Below are 17,585 nucleotides of genomic sequence, written 5' to 3' on the forward strand. Positions count from 1 at the left end.
GAAATTGTTGTTGTTGTTCTGCTTAACTAGCTATCATAGTTAGTAGGGGGTTATCACATGATTGCCTAAAAGGAGATTCCGAAATGGATTTGAGTACTCAGGGGAGAAAAGGGTAATGATGGTAACAATGTTTTATTGTTTCCTTTCTTATCTTTTAAATTCTGAATCATAGTAGTGTATTACCTAATCAAAATAATAGTTACTAGTCCAATATCCATAGCTTATACATTACATTTTTTATAACAGTTTCCCATGTCCAAAGTATGCCTTGCTATCTTAATCAGTTTCTGAATTCAGGGAGCAAGTTCAGGGTGAGATGGATACCTGAAAATCTCTCAAAGACCTAAACATAAGAGCCAGAACTGTAAACCCTTAGAAGAAAACATAGGGGAAAATCTTCATGATGTTAGATTTGCCAGTGATATCTTGGCTATGACACCAAAGCACAGGCAATAGAAGAAAAAATAGACAAATTGGAGTTCATCAAAATTGAAAACGTTTGTGCATCAGAGGACACCACTTAAAGGACAATGTTCATTCTTTTCATCTGTCATCTTCCCATTTTTAAGTGCTTTTCTTGGGTGCTTGATAGTTGTTTTTATGGCAGGTCGACATACATAGTTCTCTAAGTTCCTTGGAGGTTTTTTAGTTCTCTTAGCCTGAAGACCAGTTTTCAATTTTAAATTTCCCTCTGTAAAGTTTGTTTCTTTCACTGAAAACTGTTGCTGTACATCAGTCAAACCATCATCTTTCCCTGCTTCGATGTTTCTTTCCCGATTCCACTTGCGAAGGTCCTCTTCTTCCTTTGTGTTGTTCTCTAGCTCTACTTCTCTCTTGCTGACCAGTGTGCCAGTACTGATGGCAGAGGGACTCTTCCTTGAAAATCCTTCGGAATCAGAACCCAATCCTAACATAGCAGTATTTCTAGGGTCCATCACAAGTGTATGTTATTGCCAAGGAATCTTATGAAAATTTTACAGAACTGTGTTCCATAAAAAACAGGGATCTCCAAAACTTGCAACCAGCATCTCTTTATTGTGTCAGAGGCCAAGGCCGAGAGAGATGAGAGTGCAGGGAAGCGCAGAAGAGGGGATGGCTGCCACCAGGCTCCTCCACTTTCCTTGGTCCACAGCGGATCCCTTCCACTTGCCAGGAGTTGGCCAGCGAGTGAGTGGACTTCAGCAGCGCGAGTCCAAGCCTCCTCCTCCACCTCCTCTCCTCTCCTCACCCCCTTCCCCCTCTAATATTTTTAAATGTTTATATAGCCTTCCATCTGGTCATGAACATTCTAGATGTTTTGTGTCTTCCTTACCTCCAAGTCTGCATAATTTTTAATTTGTTAAATTCTGATTTCAAGAATCAAATTCCCAATAATATTATGAGACTGACTATTTGACAGCACTATGTATTTGTGATTCTGACTCTTTGGCCAGAAAAGTTCTGAAATATAAAGATTGCACCAACTTAAAGGCTTTCTATCCATGTGAATGTTCAATGGGGAACAAGTGCAGGGCAAAAATATCTCAACTCTAGCTGCTGATAAAGCCTTCCTCGTATAAAACTCTCAAGCACTTGAATGGAAAAACACTGGTGCTCTTCTGCAAAAGTGATGCTTGGTCGATCTGTAACTGGATGATACTTAATCAGCATAATGTTTATTAAGTTACTGCTATGAGTGAAGGCCTATGCTAGGTTCTAAGATTAGAGATGAATTGAATATAGAATATTTGTTCTCTAAGCCAGTAGAAGAGTTACTTAAGGTGCAGATTCCAAGACCATTCCTCTAAAAATTATGTTTTAGTAGGTTCTGGACTGTGATCTAGGAATCTGCACTTTCAATGAGCCTTTCAATCAGGTGACCCTGATGCACGTGAGAAATTCTTACAGCCAGTAGGTAGGTTCTCTGTCTACAATACACCAGTTGTGAGACCCTGAAAAGAGTTCCTGAATCGCTCTAAACCTTGGTTTCCTCCTCTAAAATAATAATTTTTATATTAAATTTAGAGTTGTGAGTTTAATTGAAAATAGAACATTATTTTGTGAGGCCCAGTGAAATGAAATACAGGGCCCTTGTTAAAAAATGTTTAGATTTTTTTTTTTTTAAATGTTTAGTAATTTCAGGAGAACAACAGCAGAGAATTAAATCAAGCACAGGGCCCTACTAAGTGTGGAATCCTGTGTGACTATACAAATCTCACATCCACGAAACTGGCTGATTGAAAAATATGCACATATATAATACACAAATAAATCCACACATACAGCATATCCACATATACTCAAAAAATGTAGCTAACTTCATGCATTGGGGTCTAGTCACCTGTGAAAGTGAGAAAAGGTTGCATAAAGGAGGTGATGCTCAGACTGAGGCCTGAAGAATGACCCTGTTTGTACATGAGCAGGAGGCAAATCCAGCAGAGAGAGCAGAAGCACAGGCTTAACCAGTATGGCTGTTGGGTTGCCAATGCCACTTGACATCAGCAAAAGTGGTGTCTGAGGGTTAACGATGTTAAGGTAATGGATGCCACAGAACATATAATATTGATACATCAGGGCCAAGGTGGACAGGTTCTTTCCTTTGCTTTGCCAACTTTCTGGCTAGGCAGCAATCAACCACCAGGGGGCATGATTGATCCCAGCAACCTGTTTTCCAGAGTATTGCTCCTTCCCCAGCAATTGTTTAGTAAAAGACTTAAGGCTGTCCCATAACCTGGAGAGATTGAAATCCATTGTGGTACTTATCCAGATAACCACTGCCTTAGTTGTCTTTTATTTTGTCTCATTTATTTTGTTTTTTTTTAATTGAAAATGAGGCACGTGTGCATATTTTTTTAAAGAGTTTTTATTAAAAAATTTATTTAGTGCTTACTACAAGCCAGTAATTTTATAATCACTTTACATGTATTAAATTTATTTAATTCTCACAACAATCCTATGAGATGGCTTTTTAGAAATACGGAACAGAGATTTTCTAAGCAAAGAGTATATTCTAGTACCCATTTCCCAAAGCCCAGAGGCAAACACTCATAAGTTTCATGCATGCCATTCCAAATTTCTTTCTATGTGAAAGAAGTTTTATATATATGCATACGTTTATATCTAAACCAATAAATATAAATACACATAGTTGGTTTTATTTCTCTTAGAACAGTGAGATTATACTATGTATTGCCTACAATTTGTCTTTTTTATGTAATCTATTAAGATTTTTCTACATAAGTATATACAGATATATATTATTATTATTATTTTTTTAAATCCACTCAGTTCAGATAGTGACTCTTTATTTATTTATTTATTTATTTATTTATTTATGGCTGTGTTGGGTCTTCGTTTCTGTGCGAGGGCTTTCTCTAGTTGCGGCAAGCGGGGGCCACTCTTCATCGCGGTGCGCGGGCCTCTCACTATCGCGGCCTCTCTTGTTGCGGAGCACAGGCTCCAGACGCGCAGGCTCAGTAGTTGTGGCTCACGGGCCTAGTTGCTCCGCGGCATGTGGGATCTTCCCAGACCAGGGCTCGAACCCGTGTCCCCTGCATTGGCAGGCAGATTCTCAACCACTGCGCCACCAGGGAAGCCCCGATATATATTATTTTAAAGCATATATTGTATCGCATTGTGTTGGATGTACCATAATTTAATCATCCCCCTTTTGTCCATATAGTTTATTTCTTCGCTATTTCAAGTAATGCTACAACAGACATCATTGTACATATATATTTGCTTCCTCATGCCAGAATTTCCTTACGTTGGATTCCCAGAAGTGAAATTGCTTTGTCAACAGCTGTGCAGGTTCTAGATTTTGATAGATATTAGCAGGTTGCTCTCTCATGCTCCAACAATGTATGAAAATTTTGTTCCTCTCCCTGTCCTCTCAGCTGTTTCTTTTTTTCTTTCCTCATTGGAAGAATTAAGATTCTCCAAAATTTATTGTGACTGGTGTTTTGAATATAATAAAGATGAGATTTACCAGTCACTGTTCTTGACTAGGTGGAGAACAGGCTATTATAGACTCAGCATGTTTAACTGCCTAATGAGCAAGAAGTATCACTCCATTTGTGTTCCTATGGATTTCTGTAATATTTACATACAGTGCTAGAGAAGGGACAACACTGGAGCAATCTCACTAATGTTATTCTCCTCAGTAGAAAAGTGCAGAGAAAGAAATAAGCAGCTATGACCCCTAGAAAAAATGCCAGTTATCTTCTTGATTCTGTTTACTCAGGGAATATCAGAATTAACATATTTGTCTGAACATAGAGAAAAATTTATTCATCAATTGAAAAAAATCATCAGTGTGTGTCCCTGTTCTGTGCAAGTATGGTTCAGGCCTCAGTACAAAAAATGTACTGAACAAAGTCCTTATCTATAAGGATATTATAAGTAATAGAGATGAGTAGGAATTGTCTGTAAATAATTACACTTGAACATGTAAAATCACTTACCCAAGAACAATTGATTAGTGGCAAAATTAGTGCAGGAATCCAGGTCTTGGCTCTTTAGATATATAATAACTGTTTGTGAATGAATGAGCTAACTGTTGCTCATGTTCACCATTGCTACTGCCAATGTATATTGAAAATTAATTTCACACCAAGATAAATATGAACACAGAAATTTAGAGAGAGAAAAAATGATACCACTTCTAGCTAGAGACATTTTAAAAGCTTAAAATGAATATTTGAATATTGGCCTTAAAGGATGGGAAAGATCTCAGCTTTTAGCAATTGGTGGGGAAGGGATGCTTTATCCATATAGAGAAGAGTAGGAACAAAGACACTGATAGAGAAAAGGACAAATAAGTTTGAAGAATTTTTAATCCAAACAAATGGGTTAGACCAAGATTGTAGAGAATCTTAAGTACCAGAGAAAAGAGTTTTCTAAAGATTCCAGAGCTACTAAGGGTTTGGGAAATGCTTAGTGATAAGCATTTTTGTTCTAAATGTGCTATTACAGCAATGCTGACTTCTTAGTAGTTTCTCAGTGTTTTATTTTCCAGGAAGGAAAAAAAAAATGAGTGCGACAGCAAAATTAATTGCTTTTAAAAATGGTTTTAATTTTCACTTCCTCTATTTAAAAAATGGGAATAAAAACATGGCCCTGTTGCCCATGTGACAGTAAATAACTGGTGGGCTTGTTAAGGGTGGATCGGCACCTTTCACTGAGGAGTTTCATTCAGGAATGAAATAACTTAAGTACACCTAATGTATTTCACACACACCCCTATACTTTCCATGAACAATTACTCTTGATCGTGCATTTTATGTCCCTGATCTTGTATTTTCCACATGTACAAGTGTGACCTTGAATCATTTCACAGTCCTGCTCACCTAAAACAGCATCGTTATCACTGAGAACACTGTATTATGTGTTGCAGGTGAAAGGATGCTGATCCAGCCACTTAGGTAGAAGGAACCAGTCCTGACATCAGGGTGTGGCTCACGTGATGAAGCCAGACCTTAGTCACAATGCTTTGAGATGATGAATCTCTTGTCGTCTCCAAATTCGCCAAGTTATTTCCTATCCAGTCGTGCCCGAAAGGAGAATTCAGACTGAGTCATGAAGAGCTTCCATCTTAACAAAGGGGTTCAGACCTTTTTATACATAAAAGCAGCTATCATTTATGATGAGTTAACCAGCATTGTTTTGAGATTAATTATTATATTTCCAAAGAGAAAACATTAAATATTTTGAAGTTCAGATATCATAAAGGAAACATCATATAAAATAATGACCACACAAGGATAATTCTAGGGTTATAAGATGTAGAACAGGATGGTAACAGATTTTATGAAAGGTATAAATCAGACCTGAGGGTGAATATCCCAACAGGTATTATGATTTATGGTCTTGTGGATGTTCTGTCTTCCAAATGACTGTACCACTCAGCTTCTTGTCTCCACGCCATACCAGGGGTTAAATCCTTATCTTCTAAGAGCAATAGGTAAATTTAGAAAGGATTCTGTTAACTAGAACTAAGTGTAAAAGTACAGAGATGTAGAAATCTCAGACTTGATGAAAGAGTATGAACATTGCAAATTTTTTACTCTAAAGATTATGTATGTGGCTTAAAATTTTCTCCTCCTCTTCCTCCAAGGTCCGGTTTATAGAGAATTAACTTCCTCTAAGGATGTATGACCCTCCTTCTTTGCAGGAGGCACTGCAGTAATGCTTTCATATGTATGACTAATCCTGGTGCCAACCATTCAAGTTGAATAAATATTTCCATTTAAGATGAGGAAATGAAGCTCTTGTTAAACTGGTTTTTAAGTAACAGAGCTGGGCTTAGAATTAGGCGTCTCTGTTTCAAAGATTGGGCTCCTTTTACTGTGACAAGTTATGAGTTCCAAACTGTTTTCATATGTGTGATTTGATTTAATTTACACAGCAACCACATGAAGATAATGGTATTCTACCCTTTCCCACCCCTTGATGCCAAGCTTCTTAAAAAGGATAGTCTCTACTCCTATATTCTCACTTATTTACTCAACCCACTCCAGTCTTATTTTCTACCCCACCAGGCCCTCGAAACCACTCTAGTTGCTAAGTCTAATGGATATATTTTCAGCTTTTTCATAACTCAGCACAGTATTCACAGTAGATGTCCTCATCCTGTGCATTCTGTGATGACACTTTCTCTTTGGGCTCCTTTTACCATCCTGGCCTTTCCTCATTCTTCTTGCAAAGTCTTCTTCCACCCTTTAAAAGTTTTTTGGGGTCTGTTCTATTCTCTCTTCTAAAATATATACTTTCTTTTTAATGATATCATTCACATCAATAGCCAGAGAAGTAATCAGAAACCAACGAATGAAGGGCCTTGCATACAATGATGAGAAACTTGTGTTTCATTCTAAAGGCAGAAGGAAGCCATTGAGAGATTTTTAGGAATAAGAGTAGTGAGGTTGCTGATAAAGATAGAGATTCCAGAAGAAGGAGAAAGATTAGGGGCAATAAGATTTTTGAGATAGTGTGACTGAGGTGCCTATGAGAAAATCAGGTAGTCACATTCACAGAAAGGAAGTGAAAGAATATGGATCTGAGGCTGGCGAAAGAGGTTTTGCCTGGAGCTGAAGATTTGCAAATAGTCTGCTTCTACGTGGTAGAAGGAAGTGTGGCCATGGATAAGGTTTTTGAAGTGGGACCTACTGAGTGAGAATAATACTCTGATGGAATCCTTGCTTAGTAGGTGTGTGTATATTTCTTTGCTCTTAGCTGAGAATGCCTACAATAAAAACCACACTAGTAAATACCCCACCTAATGCCCAGATCTTGGTTTCTAATACCATTCTCCCATAAAGAGAATCAGCGTTCCTTGGAGAAAAAGCTAATTCTAGGACTGGGGCAAGAAATATACAAGATGAGCTTAAACTGTCTTGTAATGCCAGAATATGAGGACATGAAAAACGAAACAAACAAAACAAAAAACCTGCAATGGTTGGGTATGTTAAAGGAGCACACAGGAGCCAACTGCAAAAGCCCTTAGTGGCTAAAGCTGGAACAATATGAGCAACAAAATAAAGGAAGTTGTACTGAATTATCACCCCAAATATAAAATAAATGTAAAGTAAATATTTATGAGACCATCCTGGTCTAAATAAATGATTGGATAACTTAATAAATGAGGGAGAAGAGACAAATCTCCCTAGTAGAATAATTTGTGTAGATGCTCCATCCTCAAGGAGGGGAACCATATTCCCTACTTCTTAAGGGTAGGCTGTACATAGTGACTTCTTCCAAAGAGTACAATATGGGAAGAGGGGGCAGTACCTTCTCAGTGTGGAGAAATCTGGCAAACACTGCCTCAGCCAGGTGATCAAGACCAGCACAGTCATAAACTATGTTAATAGTATGTACCTTTGATATGATGGGATGCAAGTGACTCCTTCTGCTTAGCTTGTGGAAGTGCAGAAGTAGTCTGCAGGGGTGACTGGGGACGTGGGGGGGGGGGTGGTGAGGTGGGCACAGAGCCCTGCTCCAAGCTTCTGGATCTCAAGCTTCCAGTTCTTCCCTCTACATCCTTTAAGATTAAGACTCCTCCAACTCCATTCTCTCCCTCACTCCTGGGACTCAAAATACACAGCAGCAATGAGTCCCAGGAGGAGAGGAGAAAAGGGGAAAGGCTGAAAATGTATTCAAAGAAACAGTAATTAAAATTTTTCTAAATTTGGCAAAACACAAACCTACTGATTCAAGAAGCTGAGTGAACCCCAAACCAGAACAACCCAATGAAATCCAAGCCAAGACACATCATAGTCAAACTTCTGAAAGACAAAGACAAAAATGCCTGAAAGCTGTGACACTTGTGGGGGAAAAGCAACGTGAACAATGGTGGATTTCTCATTAGAAACCATGGCGTTCAGAAAGAAGGGGTGTAACATTTTTTTAATGCTAAAAGGAAAGAGATGTCCACTCCGAATTCTATATACAATGAAGATATTTTTCAAGAATGAAGGGCAATTCAAAACAGTCTCAGATGAATGAAAACTAAGAATTTGTGACCCATAGACCTACCCTAAAATAATGGCTGAACAAAGTTCTTGAAACAGAAAAGAAGTGATAAAAGGAGTCTGAAGCAACAGGAAAAGAACAATAAAAAAGGAGGAAAATATGGGTAAATACAATAGACTTTCTCCTCTTGATTTTGTAAATTGTATTTGACAGTTGAAGCAAAAATTAATACTTGTCTGATGTGGTCCTTTCTGTATGCAGAGGAAATATTTAAGACAATTCTATTATAAATAAGGAAGGTAAGGAGATTTTAAAAGAGGTAAGGTTTATACACTTCTCTAAAAGTTGTACAGCCACTCTGGAAAATAGTTTGGCAGTTTCTTAAAAAACTAAACATACCCTTACCATGCAACTCAAATTGCACTTCTAGGCATTTATCCCAGATAAATTAAAATTTATTCCCATGTAAAAACTGACACAAGTTTCCATAACAGTTTTTATTTATAATAGCCAAAAACTGGGGTAAAAAACCCCAAAACCAAATGCCTTAAATAGGTGAGTGGTTAAACAAACAAGTATACATATACTGTGGAATACTACTCACCAATAAAGGGACAAATTATTTACATGCAATAACATGTATGTATTACATGTGTCTCAAGGGAATTAAGCTGAATTAAAACAGCCAGTCTCAAAATGTCACATAATATACAATTCCTGTTAAATATTATTCACAAAATGGCAAAGTTACAGGAAGAACAGATTAGTATTTGCCAGAGGTTAGGGGATGGTGGGTGGGAAGAGAAGGGTGTGACTGTGAAGGGGTAGCACATTGGAGATCTTTGGATGATACAATAGTTCTTTACCTTGACTGTTGTGGTGGTTACACAAATAGGCACATGGGATAAACTAACACAGAACTACACATACACACAGTACCAATGTCACTTGTCTAATTCTAATGTTTCACTACAGCTATATAGATGTAACCCCTGGTGGAAACTGGGTGAAGAGTACATAGGACCTCTCTGTATTATTTTTGCAACTTCCTGTCAATCTAATTATTTCAAGATAAAAAGCTTTAAAAATTTATACCATGCTGTTGTGCCCACGTAGTAGTAATCGTAATAATAACTCATAAAATTTCTTCTAACATTTGAAGCCTGTGATCACAAGAAATGATAAATTAATATTCTATTATATGTACATAGAGTTATAGAGAGCCATAAAAGACTTTCAACATAAAGACATAAATGCTATATTAGGGTAAAATTTCATCAGAGAATTGGAATAGAAATAACATTTCCAGAAAAAAAAAAATAAGGAACAACATAATTTCCTTCTGTTTATGTATTTGTAATTGAATAGTGGTAGTGTCTTAGTGAGCTCGGGTTTCTGTAACAAAATGGTATAGACTGGGTGGCTTGAACAACAGGAATTGATTTCTTACAGTTTTGGAGGCATGGAAGTCCAAAATCAGGGTGCCATCCAATTTGGTTCCCCGGTGAAGGCTCTCTTCCTCATGTGTAGACACCTGCCTTCTCATTATGTCCTCACGTAGCAGAGGGAGAGAGAGCAAGCTCTCTGGTGTCTATTCCTATAAGGACACTAATCCCATCATGTAGGCCCTGTGCTTCATGGCCTCACTTAAACCTAATTAATAGCCCCAAAGGCCCCATCTCCTTATACCATCACATTGGGGGTTAGGGCTTCAACATGAATTTTAGGGGGACAAAAATCTGTCTTTAGCAAGTGGGTATTCAGATACTTCATTGGATAATTTAATTTGACTGATTTAACAGGTTCATTTTAAATACTGACATTCACAATATACCAGAAATATTTTTGCAGTATTTAAACTTATAATAAAAGTTTTTATATATCAACTTAAATGAGTTAGTGCATAGCTTCAACAATTGTTTTGTGTTGTTCCAGGGCAATGCTCTTCAAACTTGCTGCCTTACCCCACCTGAGAGGTCACTTCCCTAGAAAGTCATTGTAATTAATTACCCTGACCCCTTGCATTTAGCCCAATCCTTATCTCTGTTCCTGAACCAATCCAAGCTTGACACTTTTCTTGATAACTTTCCAGCTCTGCGCTGCTTTATCACGTGTACATTCTGATCAGTGACTTCTTTTGCTCTAATCCATCAATAAGATTCTATTTGTTTGAGATCTTCTAGAAATTTATTGAAATCTGTTTCACTTATGTCACTGTATTGATGAATGTTTTCCTTTTCGTATACCTTGAATATTAATATGGTTTGGGGAGGGTCAAATAGTGCAGGTATATGCTCAGCCCAAAATCTGACGAGAGAATCCTAAAAGGATTTGTAAAATTCTCTGGCTTTTACCTGTGCCCACTATCTTTGTAGCTGTGTCTTCAGAAAGGACCTGACACCTTTCTTCTGCACTTAACGTCACCTGTGTTCTCAGAAGACCCCTCTCTCTCTTTGTCTAACTATATCGTGCCAAAGTGCTCAGGGAATGACGGTCGTTTCTCAGCTGTTGCTAATGACACTTAAGTACTTAAAATTTTTATCCATAGAACAGTTCCTCTAACTCACCAAATTATGCCTCTACATTATCTGACCATTTAGCAACTGTTATATTAGCCCAGAATGTGGTAGTTATCAAATAAGAAATGTAATTTAGTTAGCTTCAAGATCCTTAAATAAGTTTGGGAGCAAAAGGAAAAAGGTCAGTGCTAACTCCAAAAGGAAACGTTATAATATCTTCTGGCTGGAGCTACTTTATCTGAATCCAGCATGGAGCTGGGGCTTTGGCTGTGGGGTCCCAGCCCTGCCCCTATCCAGCAGTGTGACCTTGGATGAGGCATGGAACCCCTCAAAGCCTCAGTTTCTTATGTGTAAAGTGGTGGTAAAAATGGTCCTTAGAGCACTGACTTGTGGAGAGGCTTGAACGGGAACATGCATGTAATGCATATAATGTATTGCATGTATGTAATGTAATGTAGTGTAATGCATGTAATGCCTGGCACATAGCAACAACCTCAAGAAGCGTTGGCATTTTTAAAAATTATTATTTTTACAACCTAAAATTTTTGAAATAGAGTCATTTACTCTTACAATTTCAGGTGACTTCATGATTTTCACAGGTGCCAATATCAAAGTTACAGAAGAAAATATTTAGAAGGGGCTAGAAGTGAAGATGTTTGTCTAGACCATGAGTGGGAGAAAAATTAACCCAACAGAGTGGGCACTAGTTTTGGCTCTGTTGCTACTGATAAGCACAATTATTTAAAACATGAGGAGTTTGAGCTAGGTGAGCACCCAGATGTCCTTAAACTCAAACGTTACTCAAGCAACGCCAGTAGAGATTTCCTCCCTAACCACTGGAGGCAGGGCCCTAGAGGTCTATCAAGATCATACTCTGGAAAGAGCAAGCTGTCTTCTGGGCACATTATCCCCCAGCCATCCCAAACAGCCAATGATAATTATATACCTGGTGCCTATGTGACAGAGATGAGGGAGGGACAGGAAAGATACCCCTCTCCCCTGCCATGGGCCAAATCCTGAGTCTCACTTCATTTTCTGAACAAAACTATGAGAGCTGCTACTGTTGTCCCATCTTAGAAACAAGGCCACTTAAATGAGTTGAAATAAAACAATTCAATCTCCATAGCCCTTGCTCTTTGCAATAGAGGGCCTAGCCTCTCTATTAACTTTAAAAAAAAAAAAAAAGCACTCCAGACACACATGTGCCCACATACACATGTGCACATCCCCACACACACTGTACAGGCATAGGCTTGAGTGTTACGTGTGCACTAAATTCTCACAGCATTGACTTTGGTTGCCCCCGTCAGCGTTGGTCTCATAGTCCTCTGCACATTGGGAATGTTGGCGGCTCATATGCTGTTACGTTACCGGGGTGCTGTGGGGGAACAATTAAACATCTGGAGTCTGCTAAGGATTATTAAGTGCTGGCAATTCCCCTCTCAGGTAATAGCTTTTGAGCTATAAGGGGACAGTTAAATAAGCACTTCCATTTTAATATAATTTTCAAGAGATAAAAAGGGTTCTAAAATTCCATAATGTCCAAATTTGGTACTGCTGTTTGGGGGAGTGAAGAAACTTTATAGTCATGTGCTTTTTTAAAAAAAATATTTATTTATTTATTTATTTAATTTATTTTTGGCTGTGTTGGGTCTTTGTTTCTGTGCGAGGGCTTTCTCTAGTTGCGGCAAGCGGGGGCCACTCTTCATCGCGGTGCGCGGGCCTCTCACTATCGCGGCCTCTCTTGTTGCGGAGCACAGGCTCCAGACGCGCAGGCTCAGTAGTTGTGGCTCACGGGCCTAGGTGCTCCGCGGCATGTGGGATCTTCCCAGACCAGGGCTCGAATCCGTGTCCCCTGCATTGGCAGGCAGATTCTCAACCACTGCGCCACCAGGGAAGCCCCTCATGTGCTTTTTATAAAGGGATAATTGCCTTCTTCTAAACTTCTTTAGGTAAAAATTTTATTGGGGTACATTGCAGAAGCTCAATTGCAATGCAGGAGACTCCTATCCTGCTGGAAATGCATTCTTGCACAGGAAGTCAGTAACCCTTGCAGCCAGACTCCAGTGACAGTGCTTCTAAGTGGCCAGGTTCATTTTCATACAGTGAAAGGTGTTCTTTTCAAGCCTAAATTGTGCAGTGGTTGAGTCCCATCACTGCCAAACGTGGAGGACCTTGTCTCATCTCTTGGCTGTCGCTTCCGTCTTCTGAGCCGCCACCTCAGCCTCTTGGCTGCCTCTTTCCCCTCAGCTCTTAAACGTGTTCTCTTCTCTCCCATCTTAAAAAACAACAAAAAAGACGAAAAAAACACCAAAACTGAAAGTCCAAAGCTCCTCTGGCCCCTGGGTCTCCATACAGTTACCTTCCCCTGCTTTATAGTTTAAACTCTTTTAAAAAACAAAACAATTAAACCAAAAACCTCTGTACTTCCTGCTCATTTTAAACACACAGTGGTCAGGTTTCTGGCTTCTCCCCTTTCCCTTCCACAAGCAAACTCCACTGAACATGTTTTGTGATGCCAGATGACCTCTTAGTGGCTGCATCCTGAGAACACCTTGTTTCAATGTCTACCTTGACCTTCCTGTGGCCTTTAACCTCTTCTTCCTAGAATTCTCTTCCCTGGTTTTCTTCCTACCATCTGGTCATTCCTTCTCAGGTTCTATCACGGTCCTTAAATGGTGGGGTTCCCCAGAGTTCTCAGGACAGAACTCTTGACATACACTCTAGAATGTGGTCTCAAGCATTCCCAAGACATCTGCTTCCACCTTTAAACTAGCACCCCCTGCCCCCGCTCCCTAAATGTCTCTGGTCCACAGCTGTCTCTTCAGGGCTTAGACGTCCGAGGCCTATTTGGCATCTCCTCCTGGGCATCTAAACTCATTCGGTCCAAAACATCAGCTCCCACTACAACCTGTTCTTCCTCCAGTGCTCTCATCTCAATAAATGGCTCTAGCTTCTAACTGTTAAACCTAGAAACTTATGTGTCATCCTTGACAACTAAACACAGCATTATCTGAGCGGTAAGAGCAAAGTTTCAGAAGCAGACTGTCTGAGTTTGATTCTCAGCCCTCTTCATTTGTTAGCTGTGTCGTTATGGGTGAGATTTTTACCTGTCTGGGCCTCCAGTTCCTCATCTGTAAAACGGAGGTAATAATAGTACCTATCATCATCACAGTGTAATTATCATGATTAAATAAAATAACTTTTGTAAAGCACTTTACTATTTAAGTGTTGGCTTACCTCTTATCCTGTTTTAATGCATGTTCTATCTACATAGATCATAATTCCCCCTGTCCTTGAAGTATTCAGCATCTCCCATTGCCCTCAATCCAAATTCCTCATCTTGTCTTTCAGGACCCTGCACGTTCAGCCTGGGCCCCACCTCCAGTGCTCGGCAGGCAAAAGAACATCCTTGTTCCTGGCCCTCTTGTCTCTGGGGCTTTTCACATGCTTTCCCTTCTGCCTGGAAGCACTCTTTCCCAGCCACCGCTTTTGCCTGGACAACTCCTTCTCATTCGGCAAGTTGCAGCCTGAATGTCACTCCCTAGGAAGTCTGATCCCAGACTGGTTTAGTGCCCAGCTCTGAATCCCCACACCACCCTGTAATCTCCTTTATGCAGCCTGTATGCTGCATTGCAATGTACCAGTACCTCCCTTAAACTGTATTTTCTGTGAAGGAAGCGACTGTGTCTCTCTTACTTCTTGACCTCATTGCTTGGAATATCCTGGGTAGAGCTTATATTGAATAGAGAAATCACATAAAGTGTCAACCTATGGACTCTTGGTGTTCTGGGAGGGGAAAAGGCTAGAAAGTTGACTATCTGCTCTCATAGGAGGAAAAAAAACCAGAATATTTTAATTTTTAATACATAAAACATTTTAATATTAAAATTAATATTTTTATTTTATTTTTATTTATTTTTAAATATTTAAAACTTTGAATACTCAATGATGGGCTTCATCAAAGATTTAAATAGTCAGTTTTCGAAGTAGAATGAAACCCTTTAGTTCTGTGTTTCTCAACTTTTTAAGCCCATAGTCCATTATGAAAAACCAAACAATTTAACACCCTCATTACTCTCTGCCCCACCCACCACATTTGGCCATTACTGTGTAAGGGTCATCTTCTGTGTGGTCCCGCCAGTCAGGTATTATAACTGTGAACATGGTTTTTCAAACTATGGTACCCTCTGAGAGTCAGATATTTTACCTCACCTACATCTCTCAAAACCCAGAGTTTAAAATAAAAGGAGAGATATATTTCCTTAATGAAAGCGTGTGTGCCTGAAATGTGGAGGTTTTGTTTTGTTTTGTTTTTTGTTTTTTACCTGAGGGATGCTTCTTATTCTCATGCAACTGTTTTCCTAATGATTGAGCCCTCTTCTACACCAGGTGCAGTTACATGATAGACAATGTGATTCTACTGATGAACGGTGCATTGCAAAAAAAATCTGTGAAAGAAATTCTGGTGAAGTGCCACCCATTGGGCCGTTTCACAGAAATGGAAGCAGTCAACATTGCAGAGACACCTTCTGATCTCTTTAATGCCATTCTGGTTGAAACACCATTAGGTATGAATGCATAAATAATTGCACAGCTGCTTGTGTATGTTATCACAGTATTAGAAAATGCACTTTCAATTCATAATTTTCTCCATGAATATAGTGTCATACTATACGGATTCCTAGAAGTGAAATGGACATTAAAGAATCATCTGGTCCAGCTCCCTTATTTTTCAGATCAAGACAATGAAGTATACCAGATCACATGCAAACCATTTGTAGCTGAGAAGGAGCTAGGGCTCATCTCCCAACCTCCAAACCCCTGTACATTGTTCCTGACCATAGCAAATAAATGATAGAACTTGTAATTTTTCAAAAAACTAATTTTCTAGTTGGGTTTTATATGTTTAGTTCCTTATCTTTTCATTTTAAATTTCCGTCTTAATAAGGCTGCATATAGGAAACATTTTGTCTTAGGAAATTTAAGAATGCCATTTTTCTGAGATGTTCAAGAGTGTCTGTCTAACGACCTGAAGCAATGATGAAATAAGTAATAATTTCATTATAATTTGGCACTGACAACAGTTGGAGCATTTAAAATACTAATGGGATAATTTTATACAGTTATTGTCAGGAAACCTGGATTATAGTTATTCACTGTTGATCATTCATCAAAATAGTTGCTGTTTAAAACAAATTTTAAAAAGAAAAAACTTACATCATTATTAAGTGTCCAGTGCTAATGGAGCATAGCATGGCAGAAAGAGGGTGAGTCTGAAAGCAGATATCCCTAAGCATGACAGGCTCTGCCCACCACCAACCGGGTGACTTGGAACAATTCATTTCACTCCAGTTTCCTCATTTTAAAAACAATAATATCTTACTATAACAGAGTTTTGAAAACTAAGACGGTTTTAATACAACTCAGTGCTTGGCACATAGTAAGGTTGCAAATGGTGAATATTACTGTTATCTAAAGGTGGGTGTCAGGGGGGCTTCAAAAGTAAACCATAAAGTGAGTAGTTCCAGGTTGTGAGGCTTAAATAAGTTCAAGTATATCCAGTGTTTGGTGACGGCTTGCACAGAGCAAATGCCTCCTAAGTCATCACCCTTCTTGTCACCATCACTGTTAGCCTCACCGAGTCTGTGGATTGCCACTCCACAGTGTCCTAGTTAGGGGTGGGCAGAGGGTGGTGCGTTCAGGAGACATTTTCTACAGTTTATAATCATGTTTTGATTCATTTATTTTGTACAATAATTTCTGCTTTCAGCTCCGTTCTTTCAAGACTGTATGTCTGAAAATACTCTAGACGAACTGAATATTGAAATACTGCGCAATAAACTGTACAAGGTAACTGTTTCCCCCAATATTATGTTCTTCTTTATTACATAATACATCATAACCAGAGTTCTTTATTAAATGTTACTTGCTTGTTAGCCAGCTGCTGAATTATGAAGCTAGGCATACTGGGGACAAAGTTCTTTTAGTCCTGGCCTGTCTTCTAGTTAAATACATGTATGTCAACTTCTCCCAGCCAGCAAGATCCTTGAGAGGATCCCATGCTTCTCTGTATCCTTAACTCTTTACATGGTGCCTGGAACATAAAAGGTGTCAATTGGATGGATGGATGGATAGATGGATGGATGGATGGATGGATGGATGGATGATGGGTGGGTGGATAGATGAGTGCGGTGAACCATATGAATCCATTTCAGAAGAACCAGCATACATAGTGAACCTTGTGTTATGTAGTGTCCATCTCTGTCCTCAATCCTGTTAACAGAGTCCCTGAATTTCACAGTTAACCTGTCCACACAATTTTAATCTACTGACAGTGTGCAGCATACCAAGATGGCCATCTGTGGACACAACATCATAGGCACCACTTTGTATAACCTGACCAGCTGTCTGTCTGGACTATGCTGCCGCCACTTGAGTCACTCTGTGTAATAAGGGCTGAGCAAAATCTATCCATTTTCACTCACACCACTACAGCATCTTTGGGCACTCTCATAGAGTACCTGAATGAATATATATATATATATATATGTATATATATATATATGTATATATTCATATATGTATACATTGCCATGCTGTATATCTAGCTTCTTATGT

At 39.0% G+C, this 17,585-nt stretch overlaps 1 protein-coding gene across 2 annotated transcripts in view; it reads left to right on the forward strand.

Annotated features, from left to right (window-relative positions):
- Positions 1–17,585, forward strand: part of ATP6V0D2 (ATPase H+ transporting V0 subunit d2) — a 47,159-nt gene that overhangs the window by 18,915 nt on the left and 10,659 nt on the right. For both annotated transcript variants that reach the window (XM_068525573.1, XM_068525572.1), the window contains exons 3-4: positions 15,357–15,535; positions 16,738–16,817. In XM_068525573.1, the coding sequence (XP_068381674.1) occupies positions 15,357–15,535; positions 16,738–16,817 (259 nt within the window). The remainder of the gene's footprint in view (positions 1–15,356; positions 15,536–16,737; positions 16,818–17,585) is intronic.

Source organism: Eschrichtius robustus, chromosome 17, assembly GCF_028021215.1.
Source record: "Eschrichtius robustus isolate mEscRob2 chromosome 17, mEscRob2.pri, whole genome shotgun sequence".
NCBI lineage: Eukaryota > Metazoa > Chordata > Mammalia > Artiodactyla > Eschrichtiidae > Eschrichtius > Eschrichtius robustus.